This window comes from Dendropsophus ebraccatus, chromosome 5 (assembly GCF_027789765.1).
Source record: "Dendropsophus ebraccatus isolate aDenEbr1 chromosome 5, aDenEbr1.pat, whole genome shotgun sequence".
Classification (NCBI taxonomy): Eukaryota; Metazoa; Chordata; class Amphibia; order Anura; family Hylidae; genus Dendropsophus; species Dendropsophus ebraccatus.
In genome coordinates this window covers 114694564-114710168 of record NC_091458.1, presented here as the reverse complement: position 1 = coordinate 114710168, position 15605 = coordinate 114694564, and the positions used below count along the sequence as shown (strand labels likewise).

At 41.0% G+C, this 15605-nt stretch overlaps 1 protein-coding gene across 1 annotated transcript; it reads right to left on the bottom strand.

Annotated features, from left to right (window-relative positions):
• Positions 1 to 389: 389 nt before the first annotated feature.
• Positions 390 to 15360, bottom strand: LOC138793753 (toll-like receptor 8). Its single transcript, XM_069972441.1, has 2 exons — positions 15333 to 15360; positions 390 to 4646 (listed from the first exon to the last, which is right to left on the bottom strand). Exon 2 carries the CDS (start codon positions 4638 to 4640, stop codon positions 1509 to 1511), a length of 3132 nt encoding a protein of 1043 aa, XP_069828542.1. The 5' UTR covers positions 4641 to 4646; positions 15333 to 15360; the 3' UTR covers positions 390 to 1508.
• Positions 15361 to 15605: the final 245 nt, after the last annotated feature.

The window sequence follows — 15605 nt, the reverse complement described above, 5'->3', positions numbered from 1 at the left end:
AAATGAGTTGTACAAATGTGGTAAAGAACTGGAGCTGTCTGGAATCAGTTCCTCAACATAAGAAATAGTGATTTCCACTTGGGACCGTCTCTCTCTTATTTGGGACTAATAATAAAAATGTGAATACTTATTTATTTATGGTGATATTTATTACCATAAAATGTAATGTAAAACAGTGTGGTGCAGAAAGAAAAGAATGTATGTACCACAGTTCCAGAGTACTAGTGTGTAAGAGATGCTTGGTCCGGGCTTATATCTTATGAGAACTGGTGGTAGTACTATCAACCTGTTTCACTGGTGCTCGTGAAATTAGGCAAGGATGGTTTACTATTCACTGATAGAACAATGAGATCATGAAAACAGCTCAGTCTAAGCATTATAACCATTAATTATTTATTTATCCATTTTGTCCCATCATTCTCCATGGTGCAGTTATAAGACATTTACCAGTAACTTATAACAAACATACAAACAAAGCTTTACAGCAGACAAATGTGGAAACCATGTAAGCAAGATACGTTGGTATAGAGCCCTGCCCATATCTGCTTACAGCCTAGAGAGAAAATAGAAGGTGCAAGAGGTAAGGAGGTTTACAAACGTTGCTTTTCTGAGGTATTCAGTTTTAGAGAAGTAGCTGAATGAAGTAAACATTATTCTAAAGGGCAAACTTGCCCCCGAACCAGACATATAAAGCTATAGGTCAGTTTGGGAAATTATAGAGAATTATAATAAAACGATCAGTTAGAACCTACATGTATAAGAGCAAAACGTTACAAAAATAAACTATTCATAGTGTCTCGTTAAATTAGTATTTGTAAGACAAATTGAACTCAAAGTGAATGTACCACTAAGTACATCGCTTTGTGTTTTTTACATGAACAGACTGGTGCTGGCCCCAGTGTGATGATCTCCCCTCTGTCACACGGCTCCATTGATTCTAATGGAGCCGTGTCATAGAGGGGAGGGGTGGGCCCACCTCCAGTGCTTAATGCCTGGCCAGTGCTTAGGAATAGACTGGTGCCATGTGCAGTTCAAAAAAATTACAGCGACACCGGCATCCCTGTGCTGGCACAGGTCTGTTCATGTAAAAAAACACAAAGCAATATACCTAGTGGTACATATGCTTTAAGACAGTGCGAATAAAGCCAGTGTCTCACCAAAACACTCCCATCTATCAGCTTTTCCCTGCAGATCCATCATTTGGAAACCCAGGGAGTCTGGCCATACATTGCCAATTAAATGACATTTCAGAATCCTATAACAATGACTAGGCCTGTAGCAATGACAAGAGGACATCCCCTATATCAAGATAAAAAAAAAAGGTCTCACTATCATCATAGATGGAGATTCTTTACTGTAAGAGCATTAAGACTGTGGGGCTCACTGTCTGTCTGTCTGATGTTGTCATAGTTGATTTATTGAGCAATTTCAAAAGGAGCCTGAATGCCTTTCTTTATATAGTACAAGGTATAGTATGTAACACACAACATTTTAACGATTTATCACTTCTACATGGCAATATAATCAGTATACATATTATTGTATCTGGCATGGTTTTCTGTCATTAATACATATTTCATGTTTTGCCAAAACAATTGTTTTGCTTTAGGGTTTTTGGGCCATTCCAAGATAGAACTCTTACAGATCTTCTTCCTGAGCCTCAGGTACTGTGAATTTTGTAGAACAGGCTGTAACAGCACAAGAACGATTACATCCATATCCTCATCCATCAGTTTTTGCATGGCCAAGTAGAAAGCTGTCCGGAACTTTCCACTTCTCACATATTTTTTTGTGAGAACAAATATAGTCTTTTTACTTTGGTTAATACTTTGTACAATGTTGTCAATGACAGGTTTCCCTGGCTCCCAGTCTCTTTCTTCTAGGCAAAGAAGTATGCTCTTGTCTCCCTTGTCCTCAATCTGGTCGCATAATTCATTATAAACCCAGTCAGTAACAGCCGGATCTGTCTCATCATAGGTGATGAAAGCATCATACACACTTCCTGAAGAGCAGACTCTGTAACACTTGAGCCTTGCCCTGCACCAGTGGTATATATACCACACATCCCAATAAAACATATGTTTCATAATTGGTAAAGTAATCAATAGGATAATTACCAGTGATGTCATAAGAAACAGCAGCATTGCTACCCTGTCCTCATTACAGGCACTTTTGTCAAAATATATAATTCCCTTCTTCTTCCAGTTATTGGGCGTGGCACATGTAACATCCGTGGCCAGACGTGGAATGGTGACGTTATTTTTCATGATCCACTGGACAAGATCGATAATTTCACAGGTACAATCAAATGGGTTTCCCTTCAATTTTAAAACCTCCAGATAATTATCACTCCCAGACAAAAATATTGACTTATTAATGGACTGAATAAGATTGGAACTTAAATCAAGATGGATAAGACTCGTAGCTTTAAAAAGAAAGCTCTCTGCCAAAGTTTGGATTAAGTTGTGGCTTATAATAAGTGTTTGTAAGGACTGTGTATAACTGCTCACATTTCCCATTATCATTGGTAGCCTATTGTAACTTAGATCGAGAACTTTCAGGTTTTTAAAGTAGCTCAAATTCCTCCAAGGAAAATACACTAAGTCATTATTAAGTAAATAAAGCTCAGAGAGGCTTTCTGGGAGATTAAGAAGTGCTTCTTCAGACATTATACGGATCTTGTTATACGAGATGTCAAGTAGGGACAGATTGGTAAAATGCTTAAAAAGATTTATGTAGCGTCCATCTCCCTTTGTCCATAAGATATCCAAGCGATTTCCCGCAAACCTCAGTTCTTTCAAAGAATTGCTTTTAATGTCGGACTCCGTTAGAGTTGAGATTTCATTCCAGCTTAAGTTCAGAATGGTAAGCTTATGAAGATTTTCAATGAAATCTAGATGGTGAGTCACACCTTCAACAATAAAATAGTGCTTGTTATAACTCACATCCAAGACTTGTAACTCTTTGAGTTCTTTAAAAGCATTAACGTAGGCAAAATCGAGCTTATTGTATGACAGATCTAAATATGCGAGGTTGGAAAAATAGGTAAATTCTGACCCATTTAAATCTTGGCCGATTCCATTGGAAGACAAGTTTAAACAAGCAATGTGGGAAAATGAACTAAATTCTTCTGGATCAATAAAAAAGATACTGTTTGAGCTTAGATCCAATGTTTTGCCATATTTACTACACTCGGGTTTAACAAGAGTATTAAATGGAGTAATGATAGCTGGAGTGACTTTGGTATCATACCACAAGAAAAGAGGAGATTGGGACTGACTTGGTTTGGGCTGACCATTGCTATATTCCACCAGAGTATTGCTTTTGTTATTGCTTTCAGAAAAAGGAGAGATCCTATTTTCAGCTAAATAAATAATGGCGAGACTTGGGAAGTCCCTAAATACTTTAAAATCCACATTCCTAATAAAATTCACTCCAAGGTCTATGATCATCAATCTCTTAAGTTTTGTGAGTGGGGCCAAGTTCTGAGCAGTAATATCTTTAAATACATAGCCTCGCATATGTAGCTCTCTAAGTGATGTTAATTTTGAAAAATTCTCAGAGATGTTAATATTTTTGGGATAAGATCTAAAGTTGTAATTAAAGGACATGTCGAGTATTTCTAAGGAAGGTAAATACTGAAAAAAATCCCCAGTTGATATTTCAGTCACTAAGTAATTCAGCGCAAGATTTAGGGCTCTCAATCGAGTTGTGTTCAGAAACCATGATTTTGGGATGTAGGTCAAAGATGTGCTGCCTAAATGAAGAACACTAAGGTTTACCAAGTTTTCAAATGCAAACTTATCTATTTTGATAGAGGCTTTTCCAGGGCATGGTTCACATGGATATGCGGCATTATAACATCGTGGACAGTTACCACTCAGAAAAAGAACTTCTAAGTTAACTAGATTTTTAAAGTCATCTCTGTGAATTACTTTTATCCTGTTATTGCTTAAAAACAGTTCTTTAAGTGATGAAGGTAAGTATTGCGGCACACTGGTTAAGTTGTTAAACGACAGATTAAGCTCATGCAATTGCTCAAGGTCTGTAAATGTCCCATTTTTAATATCCAATAAAGTTGTACATTTATTCCCATAATAACAGTTATGTCCCAATAACAGATGCCTCAGATTCTTAAACCTAGAGAACGTTGTCCTGTTAATTGAGAAAATGTTGTTATGTTGAAAACTCAACATTGTTATAGTATCTGGCAATCCAGGAGGAAGTTCACATAGATAATTATAGTCTATGATCAACGTCTCCAGTTTGGTTAGGTTTGAAAAAGTTCCATTGCTGATCACAAGGCCTCTTTTGCAGTAATCAGGATTGTCTAGTCTTGACTTTGAATAGTGATTCAGGCTTATGTCAATTTTTGTAAGATTTTTCCATCCTAAAAAAGAGGATTTATCAATGGTCTCGATGAGGTTTTGTTTTAATAACAGTTCTACAGAATCTGATTTGTAATCACAAGGAAGTGGAATTGTTTTCAGACTACGAGCACTGCAGTCAAAAACAACAGTGTTGTTCTGTTTTGTAATAGAGCATGGAATGGTCTTCTCGTTTAACAAAGTGCTGGAGAATCCAAGGAAAGAAGACATTAACACTAGTAGGAAGACCATGTTACTCGGATGGCTTATCATTTTAGCCTAGAATAAAAAAGAACAATATACATTAAGTTTAAATAGTCAGCTGTCTGCACGATGTAAAGGCGACTCTGTACCCACAATCTGAATCCCCCAAACCACTTGTACCTTCGGATAGCTGCTTTTAAACCAAGATCTGTCCTGGAGTCGTTCGGCAGGTGATGCAGTTATTGTCCTAAAAAACAACTTTTAAACTTGCAGTCCTCTGTCAAATTGGTGTGGCCTAAAGTGTCTGTGCCCTAGGACTGCAACGCCCATCCATCCCTCCTCCCCGCCCTCATCATTAGGGGTACAGAGTCACTTTAACAACTTATTATTTATGGGCACTATACATATGACAATAGATTAAAGTGCATAACACAAAAGTGTAATAAACATGAAACAGTAAATGACAAATACAACAGTAGTAAAGGAAGAGTCAAGTCAAACATATAAAAGATAATCAAGATCTGAGAGCGCCCAACAAACATTTTACATGCATAGTGCTGGTTTAATCTTATGTGGCAGTGGGACATTGGGGATGCATTGGGTTTTTTTTTTTTTTATTTCAAAATCACTGGCCTTAAAAACATGAACAATAAACATACTAATATGTTGTTTTTTATATGAATTTGTCCTTTAAGGACAGGCACTGATCACAGTAATGACATACTGTGCACAATGCATTGGAATATGCTACTGTCTACATACAATCAAATGACTTCAGCACATTTCCATATTCAGTTTTATTTTTTATTTTTTTTACTCTTGTTTGCAAGTCAGATATACTGGAATATTTTTGGTTTGCATACCTTCATCAGACCATCTCTTATCAATAACAATAATTAGCAATAGAAAAATCTAATTTGTATATATGGTATTGTATTTAGCATTTGACAAGATATATTCAAACAATATATACCTGAGGCAGGGCCAGCTCCAGGTTTTTGCGGGCCCTTGGGCGACAGAGCCTCAGCGGGCCCCTCATCCATCCACAAACTATGCACAGTCACTTAAAGCGACTCTGTACCCACAATCTGCCCCCCTCCCTCAAACCACTTGTACCTTCGGATATCTGCTTTTAATCCAAGATCTGTCCTGGCCTCCGTTCGGCAGGGGATGCAGTTATTGTCCTAAAAAAAACTTTTAAACTTGCAGCCCATGCCAAACAAGAGTATCTGTGCCCTAACTTTACACCACCCTCCTCCCCACCCTCTTCATCATTAGGAATGCCACTGGAACATTTTCTCCATGTTGAACACTGCACAGGTGCTTAATGATCCAGCCCATGTGACAGGCTGACCCAGGTGGGGAATAAGAGGCAATCTGCCTGGAGCATTCCTAATGGGGAGGAGGGACGGAGGGGTGGTGCAAAGTTAGGGCACAGAAACTCCTGTTGGGCACAGGGCTGCAAGTTTAAAAGTTGTTATAGGACAATAACTGCATCACCTGCCGAACAGACCCCAGGACAGATCTTGAATTAAAAGCAGCTATCTGAAGGTACCAGTGGTTTTGGGGGGGGGGGGCAGATTGTGGGTACAGAGTCGCTTTAATACACCACTAACATACACAAACACACAATACTGATACAGACACTTACTGACACGCATGTTACTGACTGTCTGACATAGACACAGGCTGACTGACTTAAACACAGACACACACAGTAATTACAGCCTTCCTCTTTCTCTCTGCCAGGCTGGTCTCCACACTGTATAATTAGGTTGAGAACCTTCCAATCATGTGATCAGGTCCTTTCTCTTTCTCTCTGCAGGACGCTGGCAGGTCTTTCTCTTTCCCCTGTGTCTTCTGATGTTCAACGCTCACTGTGCACTACAGTGAATGGGCTGAACATCAGAACACCAGGCCCCTCTCCCTCTCTGGGCCCCTGGAGGCGCTGGGGCCCTGGCACTTGCCCAGGTAAGCCCTGTGCTGACCAGAGGTATAGTTGTGTCACAGGGTCCTGTAGTGCCAAATAAAGTAAAGTGATCTAAACTAAAGACAATATTACCTAGGAAATAAAAATGCTTTAAGATATTAAGCATATCACAGCAAAACACACTGATTCATATCGCTTGTGCAGCCTGTTCATTTGCACAGGGGCCCAGGGCAACAGTGTAAAGTAAAGTCCTTGTGTCTCCTGCTCTACTACTCACTGCAACCCCGGGGCCCCACCAGGAGGGAAGGGACCAGCAACCTCTACTGCAGTGAACAGGACCTGCAACTACAGAGTGCCTGGGGACTACTGCACCCAACATCTGTATACACTACAACTCCCAGCATTTACTGACTGTCTGCAGCCCTCAGGATATACTGGGATTTAAACTACAAACGAGTAGACAACTCAAGGGGTTGTCCCTTCGGAAACTACAACTTCCAGCATTCTCTGAGTTATTTGTAAGCGTAAGACATTCTGAGAGTTGTAGTTATTGTTATTCAGGGAGTTGTGGTCACAGATACATAAGTGCAGACTGGGACCAGGTCAGCATGTCACTTCTGATGGGTTCTTTATTTGGGTGCCCCCCATGATCAGTTCTATTGGTTGGCCACAGGTACCCCAGTCCCACTCTGGGGCCTGCACAGACTACAGTACAGTCCTCTAGTGGGCCCTGGTATCTGTGCTGGTGCTGTAGGGCCCTCCCGAGAAACTAGGACACATGTACCAGACACCCGGGCGTACATATGTGTGTGTCTTAAAGGCAGAAAGGTGGAGATATGGATAGGTTATGGGGGCCTAAACACATTTTTTGCACGTGGGGCCCTCTGCAGTCTGTGTCTGCTCCTGCACTGATTACTGCAAGAAGGGAGCAGCAACTCATAGCTGCGCAGCTTTTATCCTTCTGCCAAACACCAAACTGTATGATCAGTTCGGAGAGGAAGCTGGGTGGATGGGCATGTGGCTTCCTACTGTGCAGAGACCCACACAACTTATCCAGCACAGAGATAATAGGAACTTTGCTGATGTCATGAGCATGTCACCAGTCACATGCCTGGAAGGAGTCACACAAAGAACAGGACTACAAGAGGTGCATGCTGTATAATAAAGCTGTGTGTACTGTGTGCAGCAGAGCTGTATGGTGTTTATGACAAGAATTGATTTCCACAATCACAGTGCAATAAAGACACAGATTTCATTTGGTTTTGGATCTTGAATGCACCCATTGAACCTGCGGCACTGCTTTCACCTGCTTCTTGTGATTCAAAAGTTATCAACAACTAAATTTGCAACAACTGGGAACATTCCTTGTGATTAGAGATGAGCGAACCGGGTTTGAGTGCATCCGAACCCGAACGATCGGCATTCGATTAGCTGGGGCTGCTGAACTTGGATAAAGCTCTAAGGTTGTCTGGAAAACATGGATACAGCCAATGACTATATCCATGATTTCCACATAGCCTTAGGGCTTTATTCAAGTTCAGCAGCCACCGCTAATCAAATGCCGATTGTTCGGGTTCGCATGGACTCGAACCCGAACCCGGTTCGCTCATCTCTACTTGTGATAAACAGCTAGTTGTGTTGTCCATAGTGCTGAACACAGAGCACCGCAGGGAACAAAGGATAATTTTTTACTCACCGTAAATTTTCTTTCCTGTAGTCCGAAGCAGCAGCACAAATGGGGAAGATCCTATCTTCCTGCAATGGTAGGACAGATGGTACTAATAAAAGATTGATTAGGAGCCCTATAAGAAGGCCATACAGACCCCTCCTCCTTGTGTTAATTCTAACGACGAAAAAAAATTTAAAATTCATAATAAAATCTTAGTTAAGGCATTAAAACAATCAAGGTATGCTGCATAAATAATAGTTTGTTTAAATCAGGGCGGGAAGTCTGTGCTGCTGCTTCGGACTACAGGAAAGAAAATTTACGGTGAGTAAAAAATTATCCTTTCCCTTATGTCCTCAGCAGCAGCACAAATGGGGATATAGCAAGCTATGAAAACAGACTAGGGAGGGCCATTACATTACAGAAGACAGAATGGCTGAGCCAAAAACTGGTTGACTCGTGAATATCTAGTCTATAGTGCTTGACAAAAGGTATTGACGGACGACCATGAAGCAGTCCTGCATATTTGTTCCAAGGGTACAGATCTTTTTTCAGCCCATGTGGATGATATTGCCCTCATTGAATGTGCCTTGATTGCACCAGGTACCTGTAATCCAGCTTCTTGTTAGCATATGGAGATGACTTCCCTTATCCATCTGGACAGAGAAGCTTTGGATGACTTGCATCCTTTGTTTTTCCCTGCAAAGGATAAAAACAAGTGGTTAGATTTCCTGAAGGAGTTTGCCCGTTCAATATACATGCTCCAAGCCCTTCCCACATCTAAGGGATGAAGCTCCTTCTCTCCCGTGTTGGCAGGAGTAATGGATTGTAACAATGGAGATGTGGAAGAGACTTTCACCCACCAGGCTTCAAACATCTTCTTTACCTTCAGGTAGGTTCTGTAGGCAGTTGTGGCTCTGGACTACAGAAGAGTGGTCACCACTTTGACAGCATATCAATTCCCACCTTGTTGACGGCAGTCAAGCTTCGGACAAGCCTGCCCTCTTGAGTTATTAACTGAGGGTATACAGAAGCCTGCAGATTATTCCTATGGAATTAGCGCCATGCTTTTAGATAATATAAGAGGCCATCATGAAACCAGAGACTTGCTACTTGCAAGATTTTTAGACTCTGCCCACACCTGGCAGGGACGCTGGGAGTAATCTCTGCTACTCTGTGTCAGTAGCTGGGGAGACTGGGAGAGTTCCCAGAAGATTCTTAGGCAGGGGGCTCACCATTGTGAACCATGCCCTCTTGGGTCAATAGGGGCAAATGAGGCTGACCAAGGCCCAACCTTGTCTCAGATTCTGCAAGACTCTGGGCTTTTTAGGAGTGAGGAAAAAAGGTTTTCCAATTTGAACCTTGAATAGGAATAGGTCTATCCTCCATGCGATTTTCCAGAAAGCTTCTGGTCCAGAGACCGTTCCTCCGACAGGGTTACATCGCAGGGTTACATCGCAGCATAGATTGCCAGCAGACAAAATGCCCCTGCCTCCAGTAGTGCCCCTATAAAGATCGGTATGCGCCATCCTAGATGCGGTTTTGATCTTATACTGATAGCTTACCATAGATTGGTGTGCTGGAGTGGACTAGTATTCCCTTCATATGTTGGATGCCAGCAACATTTCTGATGGGGATTAAGGCTTCCTTGCCAGTTGCTCATACAAGCGCCCCACTGCTTGATATATCAATGGTTTTCTCTACCCACTTCATTGGGAGACTGCTGCCATTGAGCAGGAAAAGCTATCCTTGTCTCTGGGTGTTATTTCCAGTGTAGACATAAGACCCAAGGGTATCAGATGAAGTGACAGCAACTGGGGAGTGCTGAGAACCCCGACTTGTGTCAACTTCTGTAATCTCTCTGGAGGAAGAAAGTCACAGACTGGGGATCTATTCTCCTCCTTAGGAATTGTTCGATGCCAGAAAACAATGATGAGCTTCAATTTTCTCAAACAGTCAAAGTACAATAGACATCCTCTTGGTGACTGTAGATGGAGCCAAGATTATTCCAGATAGAAGGGCTGTAAATTGAAAAGAATGCCAATTGCCTTGTACAAAAGGTCTTGATGTAAAGGAATATGCAGCTTTTGTCTGTAGACAGGTACATGCGGGTATACATGGCCAGATAACGTCCTTCTTCTAGGAGGGAACTACAGAGCATAAATCCTCCATACAACCGCCTTCTCAGAGGAGGCTGTATACAGGTACATGCAGGTATACCTGGTCAGATAACATCCTTCTTCTAGGAGGGACCTACAGATCATAGATCCCACATACAGCACCTTCCTCAGAGGAGGCTGTATACAGGTATACACGGTCAGATAACATCCCTCTAGGAGGGACCCACAGATCAAAATTCAATATGGTAGCCTTTCCTATCATATAACACTGGTACAGACCTCTCTCATTATGGAAATAAATTGTCAGAAAAGACGTAGTCACAAGTTCTTGTCCCCATCCCCAAGGCCTCCGAGACGTCTGGTCCTTCTTGTGCAGGATTCTTTCCTTTACCTTCCATACTAGAATTCCTACGGAATGTGGAACAAAGTAGAAGTTCCTTCTCTTATTAGACTTTCATGAGAATGTCCAATACAGATCCAACTATCTTTATATTGGAGTGAACATCTGCCCCCTTACAACGAAGGACCAGTCTCCAAACTGTGGGGATCGGGCAGCCAAGTATACTGCTCAGCTATAGTAATATAGACATTTATTTTATTTATTTATTATTATTATTATTATTATTTTTTTAAATTACTAAGAATTTTTTTTTTTTTTTTTTTTTTTTTTTTTTTGAACAAGGACTTTGTGCGTCTGAAGGAGCCATGACCTCGGACTCCATCCAGTTCAGCCTGTAGATTATCATTCAGATGTAAAATCTTAAGCAGTCATTGTCTCTTCTGAGAAAAAGTTGCAATCCACAAATGAATTCTCTGCCACCTTAAAGTGGAATCTTGCAGGATCTGTACGCCAAGAAAGCTTTTTCCCCAGAAGTTCTGTTACCAGAATCCTGCTACATCCAAGGATGGAAGTTGTGCCAGACTGACCGGCCGACTAACAGACTAGTGCAGAGTGCCTGGAATCAGACACACAGGTGCACTGAATATGCAACCAGCAATCCTAAAGCAGTGTTCACACATAGCAGCTTCATAGTTTTACTGCATCCTTCAGTACACAGAAGCTCCATAGGGTCACTGCATCATCTGATATCAGTATTACAGAGTGTAACTAGACAGCAGGTGTACACAGTATTACAGAGTAATTAGACTGTAGGTATATACAGTACACATCCAGCATCTCTAAGGATGTAGCTTCATAGGTCACTGCATTATCTGATAACAGTACTAATCAGATAGTACACATCTACAATCCTAAGGCCATGTTCACACACAGTAGCTTTACTGCATTCTTAAATAGCAGCACTGGAGCAGCGCAAAAAAGCTCCATAGAATCACTGCATCATCTGATGGCGGTATTAGGGAAAGTAATCAGATAGCAGGTGTATCCAGTACACATCCAGCAGCTCTAAGCATGTGCTCACACACATAGCTCCATATGGTCACTATATAATCTGATAGCAGTATTAGGGAAAGTAATTAGATAGATGTATCCAGTACACAACTAGCAACTCTAAGGCTGTGTTCACACACAGTAGCTTCATAGGGCACTGCATCATCTGATAGCAGTATAGTGAAAGAAATCAGACAGCAGGTGTTACACAGTACACTACAATTCTAAGGCAATGTTCACACACAGTGGCTTCATAACTTCACTGCATTCTTAAATAGCAGCACACAGAAGGTCCACATGATAACCATCATCTGATAGCAGTATTAGTGAAGGTAATTAAACAGCAGGTGTACATAGTACACGACTAAATTCTAAGGCAGTGTTCACACACAGTAGCTTCACTGCATTCTTAAATGTCAGCACACAGAAGGTCCACATGATCACTATATCATCTGATAGCAGTATAGTGAAAGTAAATAGACAGCAGGTGTATAGTATACAACTAACAATTCTAAGGCCGTGTTCATACACAGTAGCTTCACTGCATTCTTAAATGGCAGCACTGGAGTAGCACACAGACGCTCCATAGGGTGACTGCGTCATCTGTTAGCAGTATTAGTGAAATTTATTAGACAGGAGGTGTATCTACCACTACACGATAACTCTAAGGCTGTGTTCATACACAGTTTTATAGCTTCATTGTATCACTTGATAGAAATACTGGAAAAGTAAAAGTAATCAGACCGCAGGTATACACACTACACAACTACAATTCTAAGGCTGTGTTCACACACACAATTTCACTGCATCATCTGGTAGCAGTACTATAGAAAGTAATTAGTCAGCAGGTGTTCACAATGCACAAATAGCTGCTCTAGGGTTGTGTGCACACACAAACACACAGTTTTATAGCTTCACTGCATCATCCGATGGCAGTACTATAGAAAGTAATGAGGCAACAGGTGTACACAATTAGCAGCTCTAGGGCTGTGTTCACATACAGTTTCAGAGCTTCACTGCATCATCTGGTAGCAGTACTATAGCAAGTAATCAGGCAGCAGGTGTGCACACTGCACAACTAGCAGCTCTAGGGTTGTGTGCACACAGTTTTATAGCTTCATTGCATCATCTGGTAGCAGTGCTATAGAAAGTAATGAGGCAGTAGGTGTGCACAATTAGCAGCTCTAGGGCTGTGTTCACATACAGTTTCAGAGCTTCACTGCATCATCTGGTAGCAGTGCTATAGAAAGTAATCAGGCAGTAGGTGTGCACACTGCACAACTAACAGCTCTAGGGTTGTGTGCACACACAAACACACAGTTTTATAGCTTCACTGCATCATCCGATGGCAGTACTATAGAAAGTAATGAGGCAACAGGTGTACACAATTAGCAGCTCTAGGGCTGTGTTCACACACATACACAGTTTCATTGTAGCAGTACTGGAGAAAATAATGAGACAGCAGGTGCACTAAATACCCAACTAGCAGCTTTAAAGCTGTGTTCATGTATACTCACTATAGTTACATAGGTCACTCATATAGTGAAGCAGTCTAACAGGACTTGCACAACCAATGTTAAAAAAAAGTGAAAAACATTGAAACGAAACATTTGAGGCATAAAAGCCTCATACAACATATATATATATATATCCAATAATCCTCCTGATACACATGCCAGGCTTCCAGCTCAAAAGAAAAAACAGCATATCTTACCTTGCTGAAGTATCAAGAAACATTAGCAGCCGCCCAGGTGAGGACACAGGTCTGGCAGCACCATGATACTTACTGCAGCAGCTTCATGGCTTCCCTCACACAGCGGCTCCATACAGCAGAGAAGCTGAGCGATAACTCTACTAAAAAGTAAATAATCTCCTCTCTGATACAGCAGAGCAGGAAAAACAACATTTCTATAAATTTCCCCTCTCCACACGACCATGTGGAAAGGAAGAATCTTTGGAAAGGAAAGTCAGACACAAACATAGGCCTGAGCCTGCTTCCCTCTCCTACCACCTGTCCCACAGGAGGACAGAAAAAAACACAAGGAGGAGGGGTCTGTATGGCCTTCTTATAGGGCTCCTAATCAATCTTTTATTAGTACCATCTGTCCTACCATTGCAGGAAGATAGGATCTTCCCCATTTGTGCTGCTGCTGAGGACGTAAGGGAACAGTTGTTGTTGCAAGCTTATTTGTTCAAAGGTTTGTTAATAACTTTTTTTTTTAACCTCAAGAGATTTTGTAAATGTGATTGCAGCAATAAATTACTTAGACTATTCTGGACTTCTTTGATATGCTACATTATCTACTTCCCATTAAATAATCTCACCCTTTGATCCAATATGGATCACAATGGCAGCCATGTTCTGGAGAGGCTCATTACTTTATGGGGTATTCAGATATTCAAATATGTCATTTTCTTTTTCGTTTCTGAAATAAAAAGCTGTCCTGAGACTTCTGAGTCTGTACATTGAAAAGCTGTTTACAGAATGATAGTAAAAAGTAATGATGCCACAACATTCAAGCGGTAAGGTAAAATAGTGAAAAAAGTCATGTGTATGTACACCTCAGGTGTCCTGATGGATTTGCGCAAAATAATGCACATAATAAATTTAATTTTAGAATATTTTCTGAATCAATTATGTCTTCCAAATGTGTTTGCGGAAAGTGGTGGATATTGTAAATTGTATCATTTGCAAGTTCTAATATAAACTTGTATTACATTCTATACGTGTTTGCATGACGGTTTAGTGGTTAGCTCTGTTGTCTTGCAGTGCTGGGGTCCTTGGTTCACATCCAACATCTGCAAGGGGTTCGTATGCTCTCCCTGTGTATGTATGGGATTACTCCCTATGTAAAATGCGGCAGAATAAGGGCCGTATTACACAGCTTGACTTGATCGGTGCCCCCTTACCGAGCACATACACGGCTCAGTTATCGTGCAGCAAGAGCTGCATGGACATCATTAGCAATGTTCGTGCAGCCCTTTAGAGGAGTACTTACCTGTCCAGACTCCCCCAATGTCATCTAGCAATGTTCCTGTATTCCTGGAGGACTTTTGATCCCGTCTCTGAAGTGACAGGCCACTCATCCAATCACTAGCCGAGACAAGATGTCGCAGCCAGTGAGTGGCTGAGCAGCCTGTCACTTCAAAGACGGGTTCAGAAGTGCCAGAGGCTGCTGCAGTGAGCGGGGAACACAGGAACAAAGCAGGAGAATACTGGGGAGTCTGGACAGGTAAGTATAATTTTTTTTTTCTTTTTTACCCTAGCATCACGAAGCGGTGAGCGGTCAGTGGAAGATGATTCTTAATATGTTTAAAAGACAACGATCAGCCGAGGATCATTTCTTCAGCTGATCATTGACTTTATTACATGAAGTGATAATCTGCCAAATTGGCTTGATTTGGTAGATCATCACTCTGTGTAATAAAGCCCTAAGTTGGGGTTCAGCTCCAGTATATTGCTTACTTTGCCCATGGAGCTTGCTATAAAGCATCTCCCTAAATACTGTACAAAAAGTTCAGACAGTATAGATGCCCTCATAATAATGTACAAAAAAAACAAAAATTAAAGTCTGAAAATAGAAAAAGATTAGAAAAACATTAATGTTTTAGGATCGAATTGTAGTCAGTGAAAAAAATCTAAATGGCATATTACCTGTAAGAAGTTGGATCTTAGTGAATGATCCTGAGAGACATAGGTCTTGCAAATCATTGTTGTTTTAGGTCGCACTTTAGATGTCACCGTTTACAAGACTTTATATATATAATCATGTATGGTCAGCTCTGAAACCTGTGTGAACAAATAATTTTTATTAGGAATAAAAAAAAAAATTTGTGCAAGACTATCAACTACCCTGATATAGTTAACTAAGTGAAGAGAAGGTAGTAAGGAATATGTTATCCCTTACCGGGAAACAGTGTCTAAAAG